This window comes from Seriola aureovittata, chromosome 8 (assembly GCF_021018895.1).
Source record: "Seriola aureovittata isolate HTS-2021-v1 ecotype China chromosome 8, ASM2101889v1, whole genome shotgun sequence".
NCBI classification, from domain to species: domain Eukaryota; kingdom Metazoa; phylum Chordata; class Actinopteri; order Carangiformes; family Carangidae; genus Seriola; species Seriola aureovittata.
Window position 1 is genome coordinate 17,643,973 of NC_079371.1, and position 22,059 is coordinate 17,666,031.

Genomic DNA, 22,059 nt, shown 5'->3' on the forward strand with positions numbered 1-22,059 from the left:
CCACCTATTGAAGAATGTCACGGGGAGTGAAGCCTGACATGTATTTTAATATTTTTTAACTTCAAATTTCAACATTTTCATGTAAATATTCACCTTTTTTTTGTCTCTTCCACCTTTATTTTTTTTTATCTTATCCATTGCATTTTGTCTCAACAGGTAATTTATCTGACCAGTAACTTAATTGGTGCACTGCATGACAGATGTGTGTTTCTAATGGATGTGCATGAATAACGATGAGGCAGAGAGAAAAAGGAAGAGGTTGCATAACCCTATTCTGAATGCGCCGAGTCTTTCTCCAAAATTGATACCAAGCAAACAGTGTGGCACATGTATCTGCCTACTGAATGGAAATTAGACACACACAAAAGCACATCAAAGGGTATGATTGAGGGGGTTTGTTCCACAGGAGATGAGTGAAAGAAACTCAGCCAGTCATTTCAGATGTGAATTACTTTCATCATCTGCACGCATACAGCAGGCCATAATAATCATGTTACTGTGTTTACTTTGTGAAAGAGAATTTTCCTGTTCACAGAGTCTTGAGGGACGGTAAATAGAGGCCGCTTCTTGTCTTATTCATTGGCCATCCAGTATACATGCATTCAGGCCTGCTTGTTTTTTGTCCTTCATGGAAAAAGAGCAACATTTTTGTCTCTAATGCTGCTTCACCTTTGAATTGATGTGCTGCAAAATACAAGCACAAAAGCCATTTGCTGCTCTACTTAAAGGATAAGGATGGCATTATTCTATATTTTTCTCCCTGTCAACAAATCTTATGAAAAGACAAAAACCAATAATGCGTTAGTGTAACTCTAAATACTTTAAGACTGTGGCTCTCAGCCCAAAGCCATTTGTTCCTCCTGACATTAATCTTTCAAAATGGGTCACAAATGTGTAGTTTCATTGAAAGAAATTAAATTTTTGTGATTTCCTAGAACAATTGGGTTTTTAAAATGTTTTTGTAAACATCACTTTGCACTTAAGGTTTGTGTTTTTACTTAAACATGGAGTTTAAATTGCTAATCCTAAACATATTTCATTTGCCATAATCACAATCTTTCTTTAACTTAAAGCACATCCTATGGTAGATGTAACAGAAAGAAGAGATGAAATTAGTTGATTAATTGATTAGTCAGAAAAAGGATCTTCAACTATTTTGATAATAAATGAATAATTTCAATCATTTTTCAAGCACAAAAAGTGTAAAATGTTGTCATATGTTTGTCATATATCAGTGTAAACTGAATATCTTTGGCTCTTGGACAGTGAGCTTGATCACTCTGAAGTTGCAATGTTGTATTTTTTTTTCACTATTTCTGACATTTGACTGACAATTAACTGATTGATCGTGAAAATACTTGGCAGATAGATCAATGATGAAAATAATCACTAGCTGCAGCCGGAAGCAAGAATTTTAAAAGGTTGGCATTGAATAGACTCCAGGGTTTTGCAGAACTGTGCAATACGTTCTTGTCAGGTGGAAGGGGTCATGTCACCGGTTCAATGTTGTGGCAAAGGGGAGTAGTTTTTGGACAAAAGTGGAATAAGCTCAGGCTTTAGCTAAACAGGTAATACTTGATAGTCAGATCAATTCATTGTTGGTCTTGGTATTTCCGTAGGCTTTGTTAGGAATTAAAAACAAGCACAGCATTGCCAGGATTTTTTCTTTCACACTGTTGTGCAAAAACATCACTTAGAAAATGGAAAATGCTAAAGTGACCATTGTCAGATGTCAGATGAGAAGTTTGTGTTGAGATGGAAGGTTGTTTTATTATTAAACAGGAAACGAGTATAAAGACTCAGCTCCAACTGCACCAAGCCCTGCTTGATGTCCCGCCAACTTGGAATACAAAAATGTTTGGCATTTTTGGAGGATCCATTTCAAACACACATTTGCTAATATCAATATCCTTTTTATCACCAGATTTTCTTTATTTGGAAGGGATATAAAACTTCAGTGTGCTTCTCAAATAATTGGATCCAAGACTAATGGGACAGAGACTTCACATTCTCGGAACTGAGCCACAGCGTTCGAGTTTCCCATCAGGCTGGATAATAGACCAGAGTGAGGAGAAGCGGTGTCCCGTTTCAGGTCTATCACGCCAGCACAGGACTAACCAGACACATTAGGCCTGATTCGTGGACCAAGAAAAGTAGGGAAATTGTAAGAGACGGGTAACAACAGCTAGTCTGAGAGAAGAAGGAGAGCAAGAGGACTGAAAGAGGAGAGAGGGGAGATGCAAAGGCAGTCCCAAAGGCAGTGAAGAGGCAGCTGGCTCAGAGGTGTGCGCATCCTATTTTTAGTTTCCCTCATGCACATCTCCAACTCAAACAGCTGCTGGAGCATTTGCACACCAAAAGACTTCAGCACCATCGTTCCCTCCGTGAAAAAAAAAAAATTCCACGCTATAGGAAAGCTCAGGTGTTTCCGTTGTAATTGGCTTAAAGCAAAAGTCCTGCCCCTCACTTCCCTCAGGTTGTGTTTTTAGTTAGGCTGAGTTACTTTTACACTTGAGCACAAAGGTGAGGCATAGCGTAAAGTCACATGACCCAGAGTGCTGCTGATGTACACGGCCTACAGCCTGACAAGTAAGTCAGCTGTAAATAGCCTATGTCCCATGTGAGTAATGTATGGAGGGACACAACAGGCTGAGAGAGCATGTCAAAGAAGATCATTAATGACACGATGAGCTAAGAAGCCACTCTGGTATCTTCTAGAAAGGCAGAAATATGTATCTTCTCCCACAGGCTGCTGAGAAAAAAAGAGAATGATATATTTATTGTTTTCCTAAAGAAACACAGAGACACTTCCACACTGTTATGGTTATGAAAATATTTAATTCATGAAATGCTTTAGGAAATCTTAAAATCTACCTCAATAATGGCTCCAAACTGAACAGGAGCGCCAACTACTGAAAAAACATTTCTGTTGTTAGCAGTGAAATGGATGCATTTGATGCACATTTGAAAAATAAATGAAAAGTCCCTGAGCCAAACCTCATTTAGGCAATGACTGAAACAATGTCAGAGCTGCCACAATAAGCTCCTGCATACGTAGGTAGGGGAGCAACTTAGTGCACTACCCAGAAGTAAGAAAAGAGGTTGTTTCATTTATTTATCAAATGTGAAATATTTATAGGATTCAATCTGCTGGCAGAGGACGACCAGGCAGAACAAACTGTGGGTGGAAGAATCGCAAAGTTGCTTTATGGATGGATGTTAAAAAAAGCATCTGGCGGAGGGCTGCCTGCTGCTCTGCATACATTTTTGTCCTAAATTACATTCCCAGGCTTTCAGGCAGTCATGACTGAGTCGGCTGAGCCAGAGTGACAACACACTGCAGGCCATTAAAGTATCACTCTGTTGTCAGCAGGACTGTGTGTGTGTGTGTGTGTGTGTGTGTGTGTGTGTGTGTGTGTGTATCTGACAATGTAAGTGGACACCTCACCTGCATAAAAAGCTGAGGTGTCTGCATATACACACAAGCACATAAGAAGCAAAACCTGCAGATGTTCTGGTTCAGCCAGTTTGACTGGACTGCTGTGTTTCTCAACTAAAACACAGACTGCAGCCTAACCTCACATGATGGCTTTGTGAGAGAAAGCTGGCTTTTATTGAAGGTAGTCAATATGTCTTTCAGAAAAGAAAGAGAGACAACAAAAATGAGTCACCTCATGAGCACCTGGGAACTGCTGCAGCTATGACAGAGACTAAGTTTTGGGTGGAGGATTAGTTCCTTCTGAAAGGGAGAAGCTAATTACGGGGCTTTGATGCACCTAAAGTGCTGTTCGATTGGCGGTTAATCCTCATCAAACTGCTGCACAAGGATTATACATTTTGACTGACACCTTGTTCGAATTAAACTGCTGAGACACATCCTCATACACTCGGAAGCACATAGCCAAATGATCAGACACAGCCACAAACACAGGGGGAGTATGAGACCTGAGAAAAGAGGGAAAGGCAACGCTGAGACAGATCACATTCAATGAGTTAGCAGCACTCTCTGAGCAAGACAGCATTTTAAATAAAACATGAAAGCTGGAGAAGAAGGCACTCCTCCTTATACAGCAACTTGTGACAAGCCATGATATTCTGAGAGACAGCACACCAAGCTCAGAGCTATCCCCCGGGAGACCCTTCCCTCTCCATCAGATAGACTATATATCAGATCCATCAAACATGGTCCCTCATCCCACAACATCCAAGGCTCCGCCAAGTGGAGGCCAGACTGACCATCGGGCTGTGGGGAACTGATAAGCACATATGTACCAACTTTGTCTGAACTGCAAAACAACCGCACTCCCTCCTATGTAAAGTTGATTGGATGACAGAAGATCCATTACTTGCAGACGGGAGCACTACAGTCATCAGGCAGTTAAATTTCCATTCAGAAAAAAAGAAAAAACTAAAATGAAGTCCTGTTTGGGCTCCACTTTACCCTTCCAGACCCATTAAACTGAGTGAGGGAGGCTTGAGAGGAAGGGCCTGTATCAGCATTGATATGAACATGTAAATAAGTCATGGCTAATCTCTCTCTCTCTTCTTTTTTTCCCTGTTGCTCTCACTCTCTCTGTAAAAGCCATATGTACATTTTTAGAATTCCCGAGTTCTGCTGACGTGAAGAAAGAAATGAAAGATTCATGCTTGTTTAAAAGATTCAAACGGATGTCCTGAACTTTCGGTACATAGCCAGTGTGGATAAATTATTTAACCTTGGGATGCAAGAAAGGGAATTTGGGGTTTGGGCTGAGCAAATTAAATCCAAACAACAATAACAAAAACGGATGAAAACATGGATTATGGCTTGTGCACCATCATCATCATAGTCTCCAGTATTAACTGTGGCTGGTTTGCATGAACAGGAAAGGCTGATACTCTCAAACATGTGTAGCAGAGTGATGGAAGATAAGGGGTTTCCGGTCGAGTTTATGTGATTTTATCTTTCATTCACTTAAGTAGGATTGACGTGGACTGTGCTGGCACTTTGAGGTGATGGGAAAAAAGCTGCAGAGCTGGTCAGTGAATGCACCAGCAGAGGGAGACCATGTCACATTACAGTACTGTGAACTCTGCTGTCTTCTTATTTCTCCTCTTCTTTCACAGTTTAATCAGTAGAAGTGGTGCTACTCAGACAACTAACTGTAGGAATGAAGAAATACGTGTCCTATTAGATTACATTAAGGAGTAAAATTGAATAATTTCTGCATTAACGTGATGCTAAATAGCACGCCAAGCTTTAATATTTAATCCATAACTGATCATTTTTATTAAAGCGTTTTTCTTAAATGAGTCATATTTTTCATAATTGCTTTACTTATGTACATTTTTTATTACATTTCCGTATTCCCCGAAATTAAAGTTAATGATGATGTCAAACCAACAGCTGATCAGCTGTTAAGGGTTAAACTGAGTCGCACGACACTGAAATCCGACACAGTTGCTAATGAATTAGCCCGGCTGTGGTTGAGACATAGTTACCTGTATGGTTAAACTGGGATTTCTACAGGTAGCTAGGTTTCATGTCGTCATAATTGTCGGAACGAGTGAAGTTGGTGTCTCGCGCGCCTGCCCTGTCCTGTCCTGCCTCGTCCTGTCCTCACTGCGTCATGGCGACAGCGCCGAGGAAGAACTTACGCATTTCTTAATCGGACTTTGTGTGAATATGTCACTCTGACAGGCAACGGAATCATGTGTAAGTACGAAATGTTTCTGAACTGAGTGTTAACTGAGACAAATGTGGGAATATCTCGTCTTGTGCGGATATTTCCTGTTGCCGTCTTACCTGTGCAGCCAGGTGAGCTGACACGACACCTGTTAGCACGTAGCGTGTAGTGTTTACTACAAAGTGTCTTATCTTAGTGAGTCCACCACCTCGAAGTCTGTGAAGTTTAATGTTTTATAAACCAGTTTTATAGAGGGATTTGGTCCGTAGTAATGTTTTAAGGTTTTTGCTGTAGAATTACTGACATTAACTTCTGTCAATGAACTAGCTTTTCATTGTTTTCTTTTTCAGTATGGTGGATGACAGTGTTTCAGAGGTACCAGCGGCCGTAGTCTCAAAGAGAGGTGGCCCTTTTAAAATGGAGGAGCTGTCTCTAATGGCACTGCTGGAGTGTCCTCTGTGTTTGGAGCAGCTGGATGTGTCAGCCAAGGTCCTGCCCTGCCAGCACACTTTCTGTATGACCTGCCTGCAGAGGCAGAAGGCAGCCCACTCCCAGCTGCTCTGTCCACAATGTTGTGCCCCTGTCTCAGCCAGGACAGTGGAGGAACTTCCTACAAACCTCCTGCTAGTGCGGCTTCTGGAGGGGCTCCAGGGCTCCGTGGGGCCCAGCAGCAACAGACACATAGGCCGCTATGCAGTGCCCTTGTCGTGGGGCAGCGTGACAGTCAAGGAGGGGCAGCAGCAGCAGCAGAGTCAACACAGAGAGACGCAAGGCCATAATGAGGTCAGTGCACGACCCCGGCCTAATTCTCTACATATCTATGTGAAGTAATATGACTTAGAACAACTCTGACTCTGCCCCAGGGGGCATTTGTTATTAGTGTGTTTATTCTTCCAAATGAGGTGGTTACATGTTTCCTCAAAACAGGAGGTATTACAAAAAGTATACATAACTATAACCTTATTTGAATTTGCACTGTTATAAAAACATGTAAGAATATCATCAAAAATCGACACACTACACTGTGCAACCGAAGGATCTTCTCTCTTACACAAAACTTCTGTTCAGTGGTGAAATATCAACATTTAGACAGGTTACAGTAAATATAGACCCATTTCAAAAGCCTAACAATTATTTTTTAAAACGTGAATTCATGGTTTTAATCAACATTCACATACACTTTTTTTGGATGTTAAACATGATGTTCTAGGGCTGTGGAATATGGATAAAATCCTGTATCATGGCAGATACAGAATAATTTTACATTGTAATACTGATGTATGTTGCAAAAATTTTTCTGGAAAATCAACTGGGAAACAGTTTTGGCTGATATAACTACACAAGAAGGATTTTGGCTAATCTAACAAATTACATACCTGACAAATCAGAGCACTTTAACATATTGATGCCAAAAAAATCATTTAAAAAAATCCAGTATTGTCATAAAGCAGACCTGCTCATTGATTTGTAAGACTGCTCACAATGTCCTACTGCACCCACACATGTTAGAGGGAAAGCTATCTAGGAAAAATCTTTGGCGGTTTACAAATTTATATTACCATGGCGTTGATTGTCATCTCGCCCACCCTTGTGATGTGTCATTGATTTAATCCTTTGCGATCTGTGCAATAGGGGATATGTCTTATCTCAGACCTATTGAATCACTTACTCACCACTATATGTTCACCAGACTTACTGTAATTATGGGGTGCCTGGTGGAGCACATACCACAAAGGCTTAGTCCTACCCGCAGTGGCCAGGGTTCGACTCTGACCCGTGGCCCTTTGCTGCATTCCCCCCCCGACCTTCCTGTCTCTGTACCAATCCAAATTAAAAAAATCATTATTTTACAGATGTACTTAAGTCTGAGGGTGGATTGCTTCTCACATCATAGAGAATATAGGAAACACAAGTACTCCTGAGTCCTCTCCTTTTCCTCAGAAACAAGAAGCTACTGAGGAGAGCTGTGCTATAACTTCAAACAGCCACTGTACAGGGCAAGATTAAATTAAAATTAAAAGAAAAATTAAAAGTGATCCTAGTTAAAAGTTGGAGTGAGTCAGATACATTGATATCTGAGGGCAGTGTAGTGTGTCCATTAACACAGGGAAAGATTCAAACGTTAAAGACCAAAAGTTAACTAATTAACTAATGAAGGACAAGACCAAAATATATGACAAAGAGAAACGAAATGGTTATGTTTCTGTTTGCTTGTCACTGGACTAAAGAAGTCAGTGTGATAACTCAAACTGAAGCTGCTTATTACTCCTCAATATCACTCTTTTCCAAGTTTATATTATAGTCAGGACACTTCTCCTATAGACCATAGATCAATTCAGCATGCAGATCTCCAAAGAAAATGACAAGATAGAAAGGAGTGAGTGTTTTTTGGTGCATGTTTAAAAATCATTTATCCATATAATACAGGTCTGTGCATCGCACTTGACACTATGCACTGAATTAAACTCAACAGAGATCTGAGGATCATGATGGTACTTCAGAGTCAGTCAATCCTCACTCAGAATTCATTTGATTCTGATGTTTTATTCTCCGAGGTGATGAGAGCTGGTTTCTCTACACTTCTTTTTATAAACTGTTCAGAGCGTTCAAGAGCTTTCTTGTTAATACATAGCTTGAGTTCATACACAGTTCAAACATCTCAGCCAAGTTCATGAGGCGGAGTTTGTGATGATTCTGCCATTTAGACTCACACTTCAGATACCTGCAGGTCAGAATAATGTGGTAGAATTTGTTTCACCATCATCTTTTCACTTAAGGCCACATATCAAAACAGTTGATTTTAGTGTGTCCATCTTAAAATTAACATTAACTTGTAGATATGCAGAGTAATAATATAATAATATGTAGAATGACGAGCCAGATTAAATATAAGATCAGCCTGATAGTAATAGGCAAAAGTGTGTCGATGTGAGCTGTGTTTTTATTTGCAGATGGGTTGGAATTCCTGAAAACCTCCCTTCAAGGGAATTATATAAAACAACTTCATTACTTTTAAAATGATTTTCCATTGGTATTATTAGTTGAACCCAAAGATATAAATATAATATGTGTGTTTTATTGGTATCCTTTAAGTGTGAGATGAAGCGCAGACTAATTTGTTATTATACAAGTTATAAGACATTCTTTATTACTTTTACAGAAAATTATTTAGTGTTCTTGTGCTGTTTTCCTCAATCTCACTGTAAAAGTGGAACTAAAAAGAAGACTGATTGTAAAGCCTATGTCAATACTTGATATCATCTTAAAGTGGAAAAAGGATGTTTCTGATTAGACTCTGCATATCTAGATAAGAACATAAAACTTAGAGCATGCAGCGTCTTGTATCTTACCAGCAGATCTCCTGAAAACTCACACCAAAGTGTCTTGAACCAAATGAGACACACTGGCTGTCACTCATCCTGACTGAAATCTGTGATGTGTTTGAGCCTTTTGCAGATGTTTTGGCCTGTTGTCTCTCTTGTTTCCTCATGACCTCTGCAGTGTACCTGCTCACAGTTCGCCACAATTGAAGTAAAAGACAAAATAAAGTAAAGTATTGACAAGACAATATTTTATCACCTTCAAATGAGAGTGCAGCCTAGAGGGCCTTTACATCCCAAAATCACAAAAGAGACTGATTTCTCCATCTTCAGATATATAATTCAACCAAAATAAATTCACCATTTCACTGGACATGCAGTGATTTTTTTTTTTTTTCTGTTCCTCAGCTTGCTGGCAGAGCTTCGATGCGAAAGCAACGAGGTGATACATCAGGAGAGCCGGTCCTCATGCCTGGTAACAGTATCACCTCGAAACACAAAACGGATGAAAACTGGCACCAAGGAAATGCCTGTGACAGCAGCAGTGTGTCTGTCACTGCCAGCGCGCTGCAGGCTGTCAGCCAGATGCCTCAGCTGCAGCCCCTCCAGCAGTCCCAGCCGCTGGCTCTCTGCAGGGCGCTGTACAACTTTAATCCAGAAGAAATGAATCTCGAAGACAGTAAATATTGTCTCAGCTTCCTCAAGGTCTGACTCTCAAACTACTGACTTAATGCAGCAGGAAAAGCTTTTATTGAGCTTAGTCAGTGGATGTGTACATTTTATCTTTTAAATGACTACCAGGGTTTTCTACTCTTTAGTTAGTGCACAAAGAAAATTGATATACTTAACAAAACCTTCAGGGAATAATAGTATATTAACCTTCAGGAGCAAAGAAAACTGTGTTGCTATTGTTTACTTAAACTGATCTTGAGAAAGATGCAACAGGAGCTGCGCGGCTGACCACCAATTTCCTGGGGAAACTGTGGCTAACATTTAGGGCAGGTTCTAGTGCTAAAATTTCATGTGATAAATCATTTCATTTATGTACAGATAGAAAAAATACCAAAGATTTTAGGGTTGCAACTAAATGTTATTGTCATTATCAATTAATTTACCACTTATTTACGATTTGCTACTATTGTTAAAGTTCCCAGGGCTATCTGCCAAATGTCTGGTTTTGTTTGACTAACAGTCAGAAACTCGAAGAGTAAGAAAATAAAAAAAAAACGTGAACTTGGGTAGGGTGAAGTTTTGCCATTTTTGCCTAACAATGACTTAAACAATGATTATTATAAGTTTCACTCAATTAATTGATCGACTAATTGTTGCAACTCTAAAATAGTTACTTGCTGCAGTTTCATGAGCTATAAAGTTTGCTTGACTCCTCTGGTTAATATCATAATAAACTATAATTTCCTGGCTGCTGGTCAGATGTTAGAAAAGTGAAAACTTAACACATTCACCATCAACCTGGTGTGTCTTTTTTGGACAGGAACTTGTAGTAGTGTGTGATTATTTATTGCACAGGAAGTTACCAGTAGTAGTACTGCATAATGGTGATTGCTTTTTGTTCTTTTGACTGTTTTGAGAGACTTGAGGAGCTGGAGGCTCTGACCTCTGCTGCAGTTGTTGTTACTTACCCTGAAGGATTTCTAAGGAAGTTATATAAGGGCTCCAGCACTTGTGTGCTCTCCATTAAAGTACACTTGAGCTCGCCTTTTTTTTTTAATGCAGATGGTCAAATGGTTCTTAGAGCGAGGCTGGCTGCAGAAAGGACTAGGCCTGCAGTCACAAAGAGAGTTGATGTGTCACATGCTGCAGGAGAAACACAGGGCTCGGAGAGTTTCTGAGCTGAGTGCTCAGTCTGCAGGGCGAGCACACTCTGCCATAACCACCTGGCAATATTTTTTATTTTCCCCCATGGTTTCTCTGCTTCTCACCTTTTCATCACTTTCTCTAAGTTGAGTTCTTCCTGTGTCCGTTACTTGTTTCTGGTTTACAGGGAGACGTCCTCACTGTCATCAGACGGGTGGATGACCACTGGATTGAAGCCAAGCTAGGAGACAAAGTTGGAATTTGCCCTCAGCAGTTTACAGAGGTGAGTTCTGCTTTTCTTTCTTCCTTCGTTCATTGTTTGAATGTGGGTTGTGGCCTTTTCAGTGTGATCAAGGTTGACACTTGCCGTTTGGCACTTTGTTCTGATAGTGCAGCTCTTGTAATGAATTGAACCATAGATGTCGTTGCTGGGTGTCATTAATTCCAGGTCACTGCCAGGGCACTACCTTGATTTTCATTCAAATCTTTGATTCATCCGTAAATGTCACTCCTACACTGCAAAGTGCTGAGGCAGAGAGCTAATCCGTGAAGCCCTGCTGTGTCTGCAGCTGCTCATTAGTCTGTGACTATGTGGCTTACTCAGGTTTGCAGAGCTTGCTTAGCTATCTGGCTGTCATTTGTTTTCCTCTGTACTTTCTGCCTCTAGGAATTAACTTCATCCGTGCTGAGGAAAATTGTATGTGTTCCTACAGTGGGGTTAATGTGGTGCCTCATTCACTTCTTGCTCACTTCCCTCACTTGTCATCTGTTTTGCTATAGTTTTTCCCAAATATTTCCCCTCCTATTATTAGTCTTCTCCTCCTCTTACGCCTCCTTTCATCTCCTGCTCACCCATGTCTTCTCTTAGAGCCCCGCCTCAGTGCTGCTCTTCATCTTTTTCTACCTCTGTACTCTATTCTTTCATCCTCTACTTTCCTCCTCTTCCCTCTCCTTTCTGAGCCTGCCTCTCCTCGTGTCGTGCAGCCAGGCGTGAAGACACAGTAATGCTTTCTCTGCTTGGGTGGCATAACAGCACATCACTGTGGGGAGTGAAAGCATTAACCCTGCCATGCCTGTCTTTCTGCCTGCCTGTCTGTGCAGCTCCTCTCTCAGCACCAGTCAACCCTTCCTGGCTTACTGGCTGGTACTTATCCTCCTGTCTGCCTGCCTCCCTGCCTGCCTGTCCAACAAGTTGTAGGGGTGAGTGGAGTAGTGATAAGTGGGTGTATTTAGGCAGCCGTTTCGCTGATCAGCAGGAGCAGAGGTTGACAGGCGCTAGTAGCAGGTAGGAGCGAGTTGGAGAGGATTTTCTTGACTGGGGATTGGCTATTTTCTGTGTTAGGATTTATCCTGATTTTCACTGTGGTTTCTCTTTATGTATTCATCTCTTTCAGCCAAACACAGTGGCTGCCAAACTGCTAGAGGGAAAGAGTCGGAGGGTGAGTGACTCAGCAGAATTTCACCATCGGACTGGGAGCGGGGGCAAAGACAAGGCCACTGACGCATCCAATAGGACCACCCATTACGGAGTCCCTAAAGTCCCAGCTAAGACACCCATGATCAATGCTTTGCCCCTCTCCAGCCAGCGGAAACAGCCCGCAGCCAGCAGCAGCAACTTTTATCAGACGACCAAAGGAGAAACAACCCACATCAGCACCATCAACAGCTTCAGCCATCAGGGTCAGCCACACCGCCTCTCTGTGCACTCTGCCGCCCAGGGCCACTCTCACCCCTCCCGAGTGAATTCTCATCGAAGTAGACGCCACTCTGACACTACGCACAGACACCTGTTACAGGCGAGTCACGTGCAAACATATCTTTCTGAATGCATGGAATACTGATGTGATAAAGTCTCTTAGTTTTAACCCTATTAGATTCCTCTTTCATAATATTTGAGCTGAACTGGGTTTGGCTTTGTTTTGTTTGTAGTGATTTGTTTTAACAGAAAACATGTGGTTGGCATAAGGCACAGCGGTTTTCTGTGAGATAATAGATGTTTTTTGATTTGAGCCTCTAGGGGATCAAGTTGTTCTCAGGGGCACAGGGAGGGAACCATGACACAAAGCTTAAGGAATGAATGCAAGAGAGGCATCGCCCTTGTGTTGGCCGCTACATGATTAAGTGCTTCTCATTAAGACAACACAGATGTGGAATAGGGCTGAATATGAAAAGACTGAGGACTGGAGGTGAGTGGACCGAAACTTTTAAAGGTCCTTAATCATGAGTCCTGGGACATAAGCCAGGGTTTCCCATCAGAGATGAATAGGAGTCTAACAGGGTGTGTGTCCTTGTTTTTTTTTTTTTGTTCTCTCAAGGAGATAGATTTTGTCCAACCTATCATCATCTGGATCATCCACAAGATGATGTCTCCATGAGACAATTTTGTCCATTATTCTTATATTGAGTGAAACTCCACTGCTTCAGTCTACAGCCAACTGTTTACAGGTGCTAAAATAGTAGTAAAATAGTAGTAACACTGGGCTTTTCAATTTTTCCAAATATGTTTAGATGACTATGGAGAAGCTGTAGGACCAAAAAACTGTAACTGAGGATGCTGTAAAAATATTAATGGGAATATTAACTTATTTAATTCTGACCACCTCAGCTTAAAGGTTTTAATGAGCACAACACTGTCAACAGTTTTATGCGTAAAGCTGGACATGTTGCCATCCAGTTACTGTAGAAGCAGTGTAGCAAAATACTGTGAAAACCGCAACAAGTCATAGCCACCTAGTGCCTGAGTACAGTGTGATCGTAAAAGCCTCTGCAAGGTTTAATAATATAACCTGCTGCCAAGTGCCCTGCCTCCTGAGATAATGATTTCCTTTGATTCAGTTCAAATTGCACTGCTCTATCCTGCAATTATACTTGTCAGAGCATAAAAATCCTAAACTCATGCAAGTTGGAGAAAAACCACGAGAGGAAGGTTGAGGAGACTTGATAACACGATAAAAAGTAGGAAATGGGAGAGATATGACAGGAAGAGGAAAGGGTGAGAGGAAATATTGAAAACAAATATGGCGTAGATTTGGGAAGAGAAACAGAAAACACAATTTGTTAGCTGCAAAAAGGCAAAAGACAAGAAGCGAGAAGAAGGAGGAGACAAAATGAGATGGATAGAGAGAGTGGGAGGCTTGGAGAGTCCCTCAGTGTGTCTGCTTATCTCTCTCATGCTGATGATGATGAGTCACTGGTGAAGCTGGTTACATAACAGACCCCTCTCTCTCCCCTGCCTTCAAACTCCTTCCTCTTCACTAAGCAGGTAACACTCACTTTCACATCAGTGGGTCAGTAATAGGAGACAAGCCACGCACTTCCATTTTTAAAGGAGCAGAGGGCTCTGTCCCAAACCCGAGGCTGAGCTCCCCACTGACCGAGCCAGCATGTGTGCTATTCTTAATGTTGCAGCCTATCAGCTCTCACCTGTGGTTTGGCTGTTTTACAGAGAGGTGCAGCTTCCCACCAACTGTGGATGAAATAATGCATGAATTAGTGTGAATATTGGTATAGTTATGTAAGAGCAAAATTTAGCATGGACATGAGCCAAAAGCAAAAACATCTTCAAATGCAACATATAAAACTTCAGTTCCCAATTCACTGGTGCATCAAGATACTAGTTAGCATTGTTACAGAAAGCTTAGTTTTAATCAGTAATGACTGAAGCCTGTGAATTGACTATATCAGAGAGGTGAAACGATCAGTGCTTTTATTGAATAGTTGATCAAAAGGAAATTAACACATACAGCATATGAATACAAAATATACATTTAAAAAGACAACATAAATATTTGAAAATAAGGCAAGTCTAAACAGGTGGGTCTTGGCATCTTTTTAAACATGTCCACAATGTCCACTAATCTTCGACCCTAACCCTAACAGGAGAGAAGCCACGCCCTCAAAAACTCTTAAATTTTAAGACTGTAGCGAGAAAAAAAACCCCAACAAACCCTGATTAGAGGACCTTAGAGACGTACTGGTGACACAGGGCTGCAGCATGTCTGTAATGTACTAAGGTGCCTGGCGAGGCAGAGCTCAAAAAGTGATAATAAGAATCTTGAATTGAACTCTGAATTTGCTCTGGAGTCAGTGAAGAGAAATCGGTTTGTGACACAAGACATGTTAGAGAACCTGCATTGTTGTGAACTTAACTGCAGCATTTTGGAGCCATTTGTTTAGGGATGTTTTGCTGAGGCAGGTGCAGAGGGAGTTACAACACTCAAGACATGAAATAAAAATTTTTAGTACTTTTGCAAGCAATCATTCTCTTGCTTTTCAGATTGTAGGATTTGCAACTTTCCTTTTTCTTACGCGATAGTAATGTAAAAATCATTGGGTCTTAGTTGCATCCCTAACATGCAACAAACTCTGCATACCCTCCATACCCTCTCTAAACCCTCATTGTGCACCCACATGGGTGTTGTCACTTATGTTGACCTCCTTAATCCTGTGTGGGTATGTGCAGACTGACATCTGGCTTTGTTGCATCGCTTAGAGTGGACACATTACACCATTATCAATAAGCATTTGAGATCAAGTTCAACTCACCTGGAAAGTGAACAAGAGCTGCCACTGCATCAAGTTGAGAGATTTCCATTAGGTTGTCTAGAGTACACATTATAGAAAGTTAGACAATATCTTGATTGAATGAAAAGTTATTTATAAGACCAATCTATTCAGCTTTTACCCATTTAACCGATCAGTGTTGTTGAAATCATGCCCTGCAGGGTAAGGTATAAAATTGCAGTATATAAGTGATAATGACATGGTAGCGTTTATACGTAAGCCTCAGTATTTAATAGATTATTATTATCCTGAAATATAGATATTCAAAACACCAATTAATAGTCAAAATATTGAGAACAGTTAGAGTAACAGAGTGAGGAAAAGCAGGAATACAGGATGCATCATTTATAATGTCATATGGCATAATTAGACTGTTGTGGCTTGACATTAGTTTGCACCAGATGTTATTTCTTCACTTTACGCCTGTTCCTTTACAGCTATTACAAACCAATACGCTTCTTTTTTTGTATTTTTGAATATTTGGAATTCATTTGTTCAGCCTCACTGGGCTCACAAAAGTTGAATCTTAGCCCACAGAAAATTTATTGTATTTAAAAAATAACCTCTCAAAGTGCAAAATGTGACTAATAAAAATCCAGCAAGTGAGCTCTTAGATCAGGGAACAGCCAGGCATTGATATCTGGTCTTGGTATCCGTTGGAGAACTACGCAAAACTGCAGCTGCCTTAATCTTGTGAGGTAATTGTTGTCAGCTTGATGGCACTGTATGTCGGGATCAAGTGGGACAGAAATCTGAGGGAAACTGTCCTGCTGTGTGTTGATTGCTGGCAGATGAATTAGTGCAGACCTGGCTAGTCTCAAACTGAGCCTAATGCTACTGTCTAATAGAGATGGGTGGCATTATGTAATTTCCAGCAGAGCTCCAGCCAACTTCACCCTGACTAGAGGCCTAATTAGCCAGAGTAATTGAAAACACCTGTGTGGGTGTGCAGGGTCTTCACATCAGTAATTCTGGCACATTTTCGCTGTGTTCATCTTGCAACAATAATGTTGCCTGTCCTGTGTGTCCAAAACCACAATTTATTTATTTCTGAAACTGTTTTTGAGTGTCACTTTAACACACATTAGAAAGACATGCTGCTGTCTTTTTCTTTGTGACAAGATGATTATAAATAAATAGTGGCTACAGATTTCTGATTTTAGGGGGTGTTTAGTTTTTTGCTGAAGGTGCCAATGTTGAAAGCTAGAGCTCTGAGTTCTGTATACAGTTAAGATCTTTGCTATGCAAAGGGAATTTAGTTCTTAAAGTGATGACTAAGAAACCTGGTTATTGACTGATAAATTGAAAGACATAATTTAGCAATCTACGGAGACTCAAAAAGTTCAAAATTAAATAAATAAACAACATGGAATAAACAATCATTGGAATAAAAACAAATGAAATGTATACAAAACTATGAGTTGATGATTGAATGATGATTCAATCATCGACTGATGGATGATAATGAATGATTGTTTCATTAGTATGAAATGTTATTTTATTGCAGTTTATTGCATACAGACCAAAGAGAGTAATTGGCTGTTTGCTCAGTCTTAATGAACATCCAGTCACATAGCTGGCTCTGCACTGTCTGCCTTGATTGACAGACAGATTGTAGTGACAGTATAAAATAAAGTAGTCATTGGGAAAAATACTGTTGTGACATAGAAAAGTTTTTGGAAAAAGGAAGTAAAAAATGCTTGAATAAAATAAGAATGTCCTGCAATGAATGTTTATACTGTGAAAAAAAATGGGATGAAGTAAAATTTCATAATGATGAGAAGAGTTTTTAAAATATTGGATTATTTCAAAAACTTCTCGATGTATAATAATTTGTTCTTAATTTACTCGTGATTATTTATTTCATTATGACTTATTTATTTATTTAATTTTGAACACTTTGGGTTTTTTTATTTTTATGCAACATTAATATTCTTTTAAGTGGATTATTTATGGCAGCAGGGATTGACTACAGGAACAGTTTATACAAAATAAGACTGTATTCACTACATGAGCAATAGTGGAGTTGCTCTCTCCATAAATATAGCCACTGCTGCTGCTGGGTCATTGCACCTGGCCATTGCGTGACTGCAGCAGAACTGAAGTCGTCTCTTTGTATCTGATAAAACACAAACCAAGAATAGAAAAAGGACACAAAGTAACGGAAAGAACTGAATAATTTAATACATAAGAAAAATAGTTATTTGGCTTTTTTCTTGTTGTGTTACACAACATTTTTCAATAAATGGCAGTGCTTTCTATTAAAAGATAGTGATTAATAAAGGTGTTTACTACTTTCTCACCTTTCCCCCAACTCTATACTAAAATTGATTTGGAAAAATCACTGCAAGGACAGAAAATTCTTACCATCTACTGGTGATATATGACAGTTATGCTCATCCCTCCACTCTCCTGTATGACATAAGGCTGTTTTGTCTTCAGGACATACTAACTGCATCCTAACTTTATCTCTTTTTACTTCTGCCTCATAGCACTGCCTTTGACAAGAGAGACTGTGCTTAAAGCATAGGCTGCATCCTAATTATGACTCTCTTTGTGTTCTTCTGAGTTATAGTGTGAATGCAGTGCAGTTTAATGGTGGGAGAGCTGTTGGATCCAGAGACAAACAACACTGTATAGAGGAAACCCCGGGCTCTCAGACCAGCATTCATGCTTTAAGTACAAGTTGAGTGGTAGTGCTGTAAATAGCAGTAAGCATCAGTAAATGTCACATAGGAGATAATAGACACTGGGAAAGTTATTTCCTCCTCTCTTATAATGATAACGATAAGAAACGATTATGTGTGTATGGTTTGTTTGGTCAGAAGAGAAAATAGAAATATAATAAAGATCTCACTAAAAGACCCTCTTTCAGTGAGATCGTTTAGGAATAAAGTAGGTAGGGATTAGGCTTCATACTGTGCCATTAATGTTTGTGAGACACACCTCAGTGTCACTCCCTGCTAATCGCTGGCTGTACCAGGTCTGACTCACAGTCTGCTGATTTCAAGCCTGTCAGAGTTTCTTAGCTCTCAGCTTTAAAAAGAGAAGCAGAACTTTGTCATGCCATTATATATACTTTTACTGTTAGTGTATTTTACATGGCTGAAAATGTATGCATTATGATTTCCATACAGCATTTCAGAAATATCAAAGTAAAAAAAATTGAATAAATGAACAGAGAAACATAGAGAGTTTCCATAAAAGACACAAAGGTCCAGTGAATGGTTTGATGAGTAATCTAACGTTTGTGTTGGGCAGGGCTCTCCATCACCATCATAAAAACACCAAACGGGGGAATATTCTGTTCAGCTGGCATCATGAGAAAGGAGATATTAAAGGATAGGTCCCAAATTTTCACACATCTGTCTTAAAACAATACACACATTCCATTTCAAACAATCTTTGCTCACTGTAATTATTCCTCCTGTTCACACTGGAGAGATCCCTTCCTGATGTGATGGGGACAAACTGCACAGTCCTCACACTGTGCGAAGTTGTATTCCAAAGTTTAAATTTAGTTAAAATGACTTTGGTGATCCCCTCTTCCTCTAGAGAAAGCAGCGGTTTGACAGTTTTGGCTTTTAATGAAGTATCTTGGATATTTGGTTTATGTTGGATGAATTGACATTTTTGTGCACACATTAATTTACATCCTGACTTTTAATCTAGTGGCATCATCAGGTCAAAATTTAAATTTCTCCAATACTTTGGGTTGTAGTCAATTACCTTAAAAACTATTTACATTCACAACAGCTTCAGCTGTACTTTGTATTTAGAGTGAATTAGAAACTGCTAGCATGCTAAGATGCTAAACAATAACAGTGAACATTCTAAACATTACAACCTACCTGCTAAATATCAAAGAGTTAGCATGCCAATGATAATATTTAGCTTAAAGCATGGTTGTACCAAATTACAGCCTCAACCTTTTTTTGTTTTCATATTGTGTTCTTAAATAATGTGCCATGCATTCCATATGTTGATCATTTTGAATCCATCCCATTACAGAGTGAGAAGAAGATGACCAGCGAGACTCCACCCACGATCTCTATGGCTCTGGTGAACCCCCAAATGTCGTCTGCCTCCGCAGACAGCAAAAACTCCTCCACGCAGCAGCTTTCCATCAGTGTGTGAGTCACTGTTTTAAACATTATATTAATGGTATGATAATGTAGGGTCACAGTTGCAAGATATGAATAGAAAAAGAAACAAACACTCAAATACCCACAAAAAAGGCAGCATAATCTGGATATATATTATAGTGTGGCAGTAACATATACAAACCCACTGTGTGACTCCTCAGGTGTGCTGTCCTGTACTCTTACAAACCACGACAGCCAGAGGAGCTGGAGCTGAGGAAAGGAGAGATGGTGGGCGTGTATGGAAAGTTCAAAGAAGGCTGGCTGCGTGGGCTATCGCTCAGAACGGGCAAAGTGGGTATTTTGCCCAGCAACTACATCACGCCTGTACTCAGGTGAGAGGCTGTGATCCATGACTGCAGGAAGTGGGAGCAAAATGACATTTGGATTCAGACAGTAATTTAATGTGGGCAGAATGATATGTCACATTTCAGTTATTCATGAAAGAGGAATATAACACTATGTAACTGAGGCTCACTCTTGGTGAATCACAAATCACGTTTTTCACAGTGTGATGAACATAATGTAGGTACTTAAGTTTTTACTAATGTGTCTCACTGCCTCACTGCAGAACCTCAGCCAGACTCCTGGAGACCAAAGCAGCTAATGCTTCCTCACAGTACAACACAGTAGCTGGAAAGAAACCTACTGCTGCTAAGAATCCTGCTGTGGTCCTCGCTCTTGATAGGGTGAATGCTGATGGAGCAATATACTCAACAGGACAGGTCCCCTCTGTACCAAATGGAGCACAGCATGCCACATCATCCGCTGGCACTGGAAAACCGTCCTTCTATGGGGGTTCACAAGGTTGGGACACTGTGAGGCGTATCTTTAATCCTCATAGAGGTGAGTGTTAAACAACCACAGTTGTCTTCTAATATCTTGATTCAATTAGAGATGTCACCTGGTTCTTAAAGAATGTCTTTTAAACGTTTTTTTCAGGCTCGAACCATTTCTCCTATACGTCCACTTTGAACGTCCCATCCAACTCACAGCACTTTGCACAAGTTCAGGCGTCTGGCTACTCACCTGCCATGCAGAGAAAGAAAAACAGCAGCATCCTGTCCAACTCTGGCAGACCACTAGGCTGGATGACTGAGCGAGCAGCACCCTCTGCTGCTGCAGTCCTGAAGGACAGGGACTTCACTGCTTCACGTGAAGCAACATTTCAGCATGACAGACAGCCTACCAATGGGCCTCACTCAATTCTAGTCAGACCTGACTCACACAAGAACAATACAGACAAGGTAATAGCATACTGATGGTTTCTTGTGTGTTATGTACTGTGTATGCATTGTACTTAAACTCAAACTCTTCCTTTGATGACAGTTGCATGTGCCTTACAGTAAATGTTTTACATTCCTAGCCTGCAAAGTCAGTACGGTTCCTCACAGAAGAAGACTCCCCTCCTCCAAGGCCTCGGACCTCCTCCTGGTCCTCAGGAAATCAGGTTCCCTCCAACTGCCGACCAGGTCCCCCTCCGTTAGAAGTTTGGGCCCCATCGCTCACCCTGGGAAGAGATGGACCAGGAATCATTCTCAAAGAAGGAAAAGCTCCTATTCTCAGGAAAGGCATCGAAACAGCCATCTCAGACCTAAATTCTAAGCCACAAAAAACGATGCCATCACAGCTGTTGCTACCAGCTGTATCAGCTCAGTTCAGCCCAAGCAGGTTTGCTGGATCTGTGTGTTTGCCCTTTAAAATAACAGACAGATGAGGTAGACTTGAAAAAATGTTATTGATTTGATGGACTAGACAAAAACCTCAGGCATTTTTTTCTTTTTTTTCAGACACAGAGTGACCACAACGCATTTAGCCCAAAAGGACTCCGAACTCAGTCTGCTTCAAGGAGAGCTTGTCCTCGTCCACAGACTTCGACCTGACGGACGGGTTCTGGTTACTCAGGAGAGCAGTGGGCAGACAGGCTTATTCCACAGCAGTGTTCTTCAAGCCCTCGAGAGGCTCAGCTGACTGTGTGGTACTGGTGTAGTGTATATTTCTAAATTTCATGTGTTCAAACTGCCAAATGACTTGACTGACCTGCTGAAAAGCCAAATGTGTGTTGAGGTCCAAAGGTTAATACTGCCAAATGACAATCCTATGAAGGAGGTGTTTATTTTTGTCCTGACTACATATGAGAGTGTGGTTAAATTCTCCAGAGATATATTTTGTGTCCTTCAATGTGTGTGCATGTTTGTGACACACATACCATGTACTATACTTATAAGATTTTGCACAAAAACCCACCTAATGACTGTTCCTTGTTTAATACCCATGTTACACGCATTGGTGAGTGCCTTTGTCAAAACACACAAAGAAAACAAACTATATTTAAATATATTTAGACAAATTATGATGTAAATTATCTGTACTGCTTATGTGGTAATAAACTGTACTTGCAGAACATTAGCAATGTGGTGTCTTACTTAAGGTGTACAGTGTCATCCTTTGACTAACTTCTATACTGTATCATAATAGAGAAATCCTTGTTTAAATGCAAAAGTCCTGCATTTGAAACTATATTGAATATACGTAATAGCAGCAAAATGTGTG

At 40.4% G+C, this 22,059-nt stretch overlaps 1 protein-coding gene across 1 annotated transcript; it reads left to right on the plus strand.

Annotated features, from left to right (window-relative positions):
- Positions 1–5,416: 5,416 nt before the first annotated feature.
- On the plus strand, positions 5,417–21,915 carry sh3rf2 (SH3 domain containing ring finger 2). The gene is made up of 11 exons (XM_056383494.1): positions 5,417–5,695; positions 6,017–6,449; positions 9,395–9,691; positions 10,989–11,084; positions 12,196–12,597; positions 19,376–19,497; positions 19,671–19,841; positions 20,078–20,352; positions 20,449–20,753; positions 20,873–21,177; positions 21,297–21,915. Exons 2-11 carry the CDS (start codon positions 6,018–6,020, stop codon positions 21,475–21,477), a joined length of 2,586 nt encoding a protein of 861 aa, XP_056239469.1. The 5' UTR covers positions 5,417–5,695; position 6,017; the 3' UTR covers positions 21,478–21,915.
- Positions 21,916–22,059: the final 144 nt, after the last annotated feature.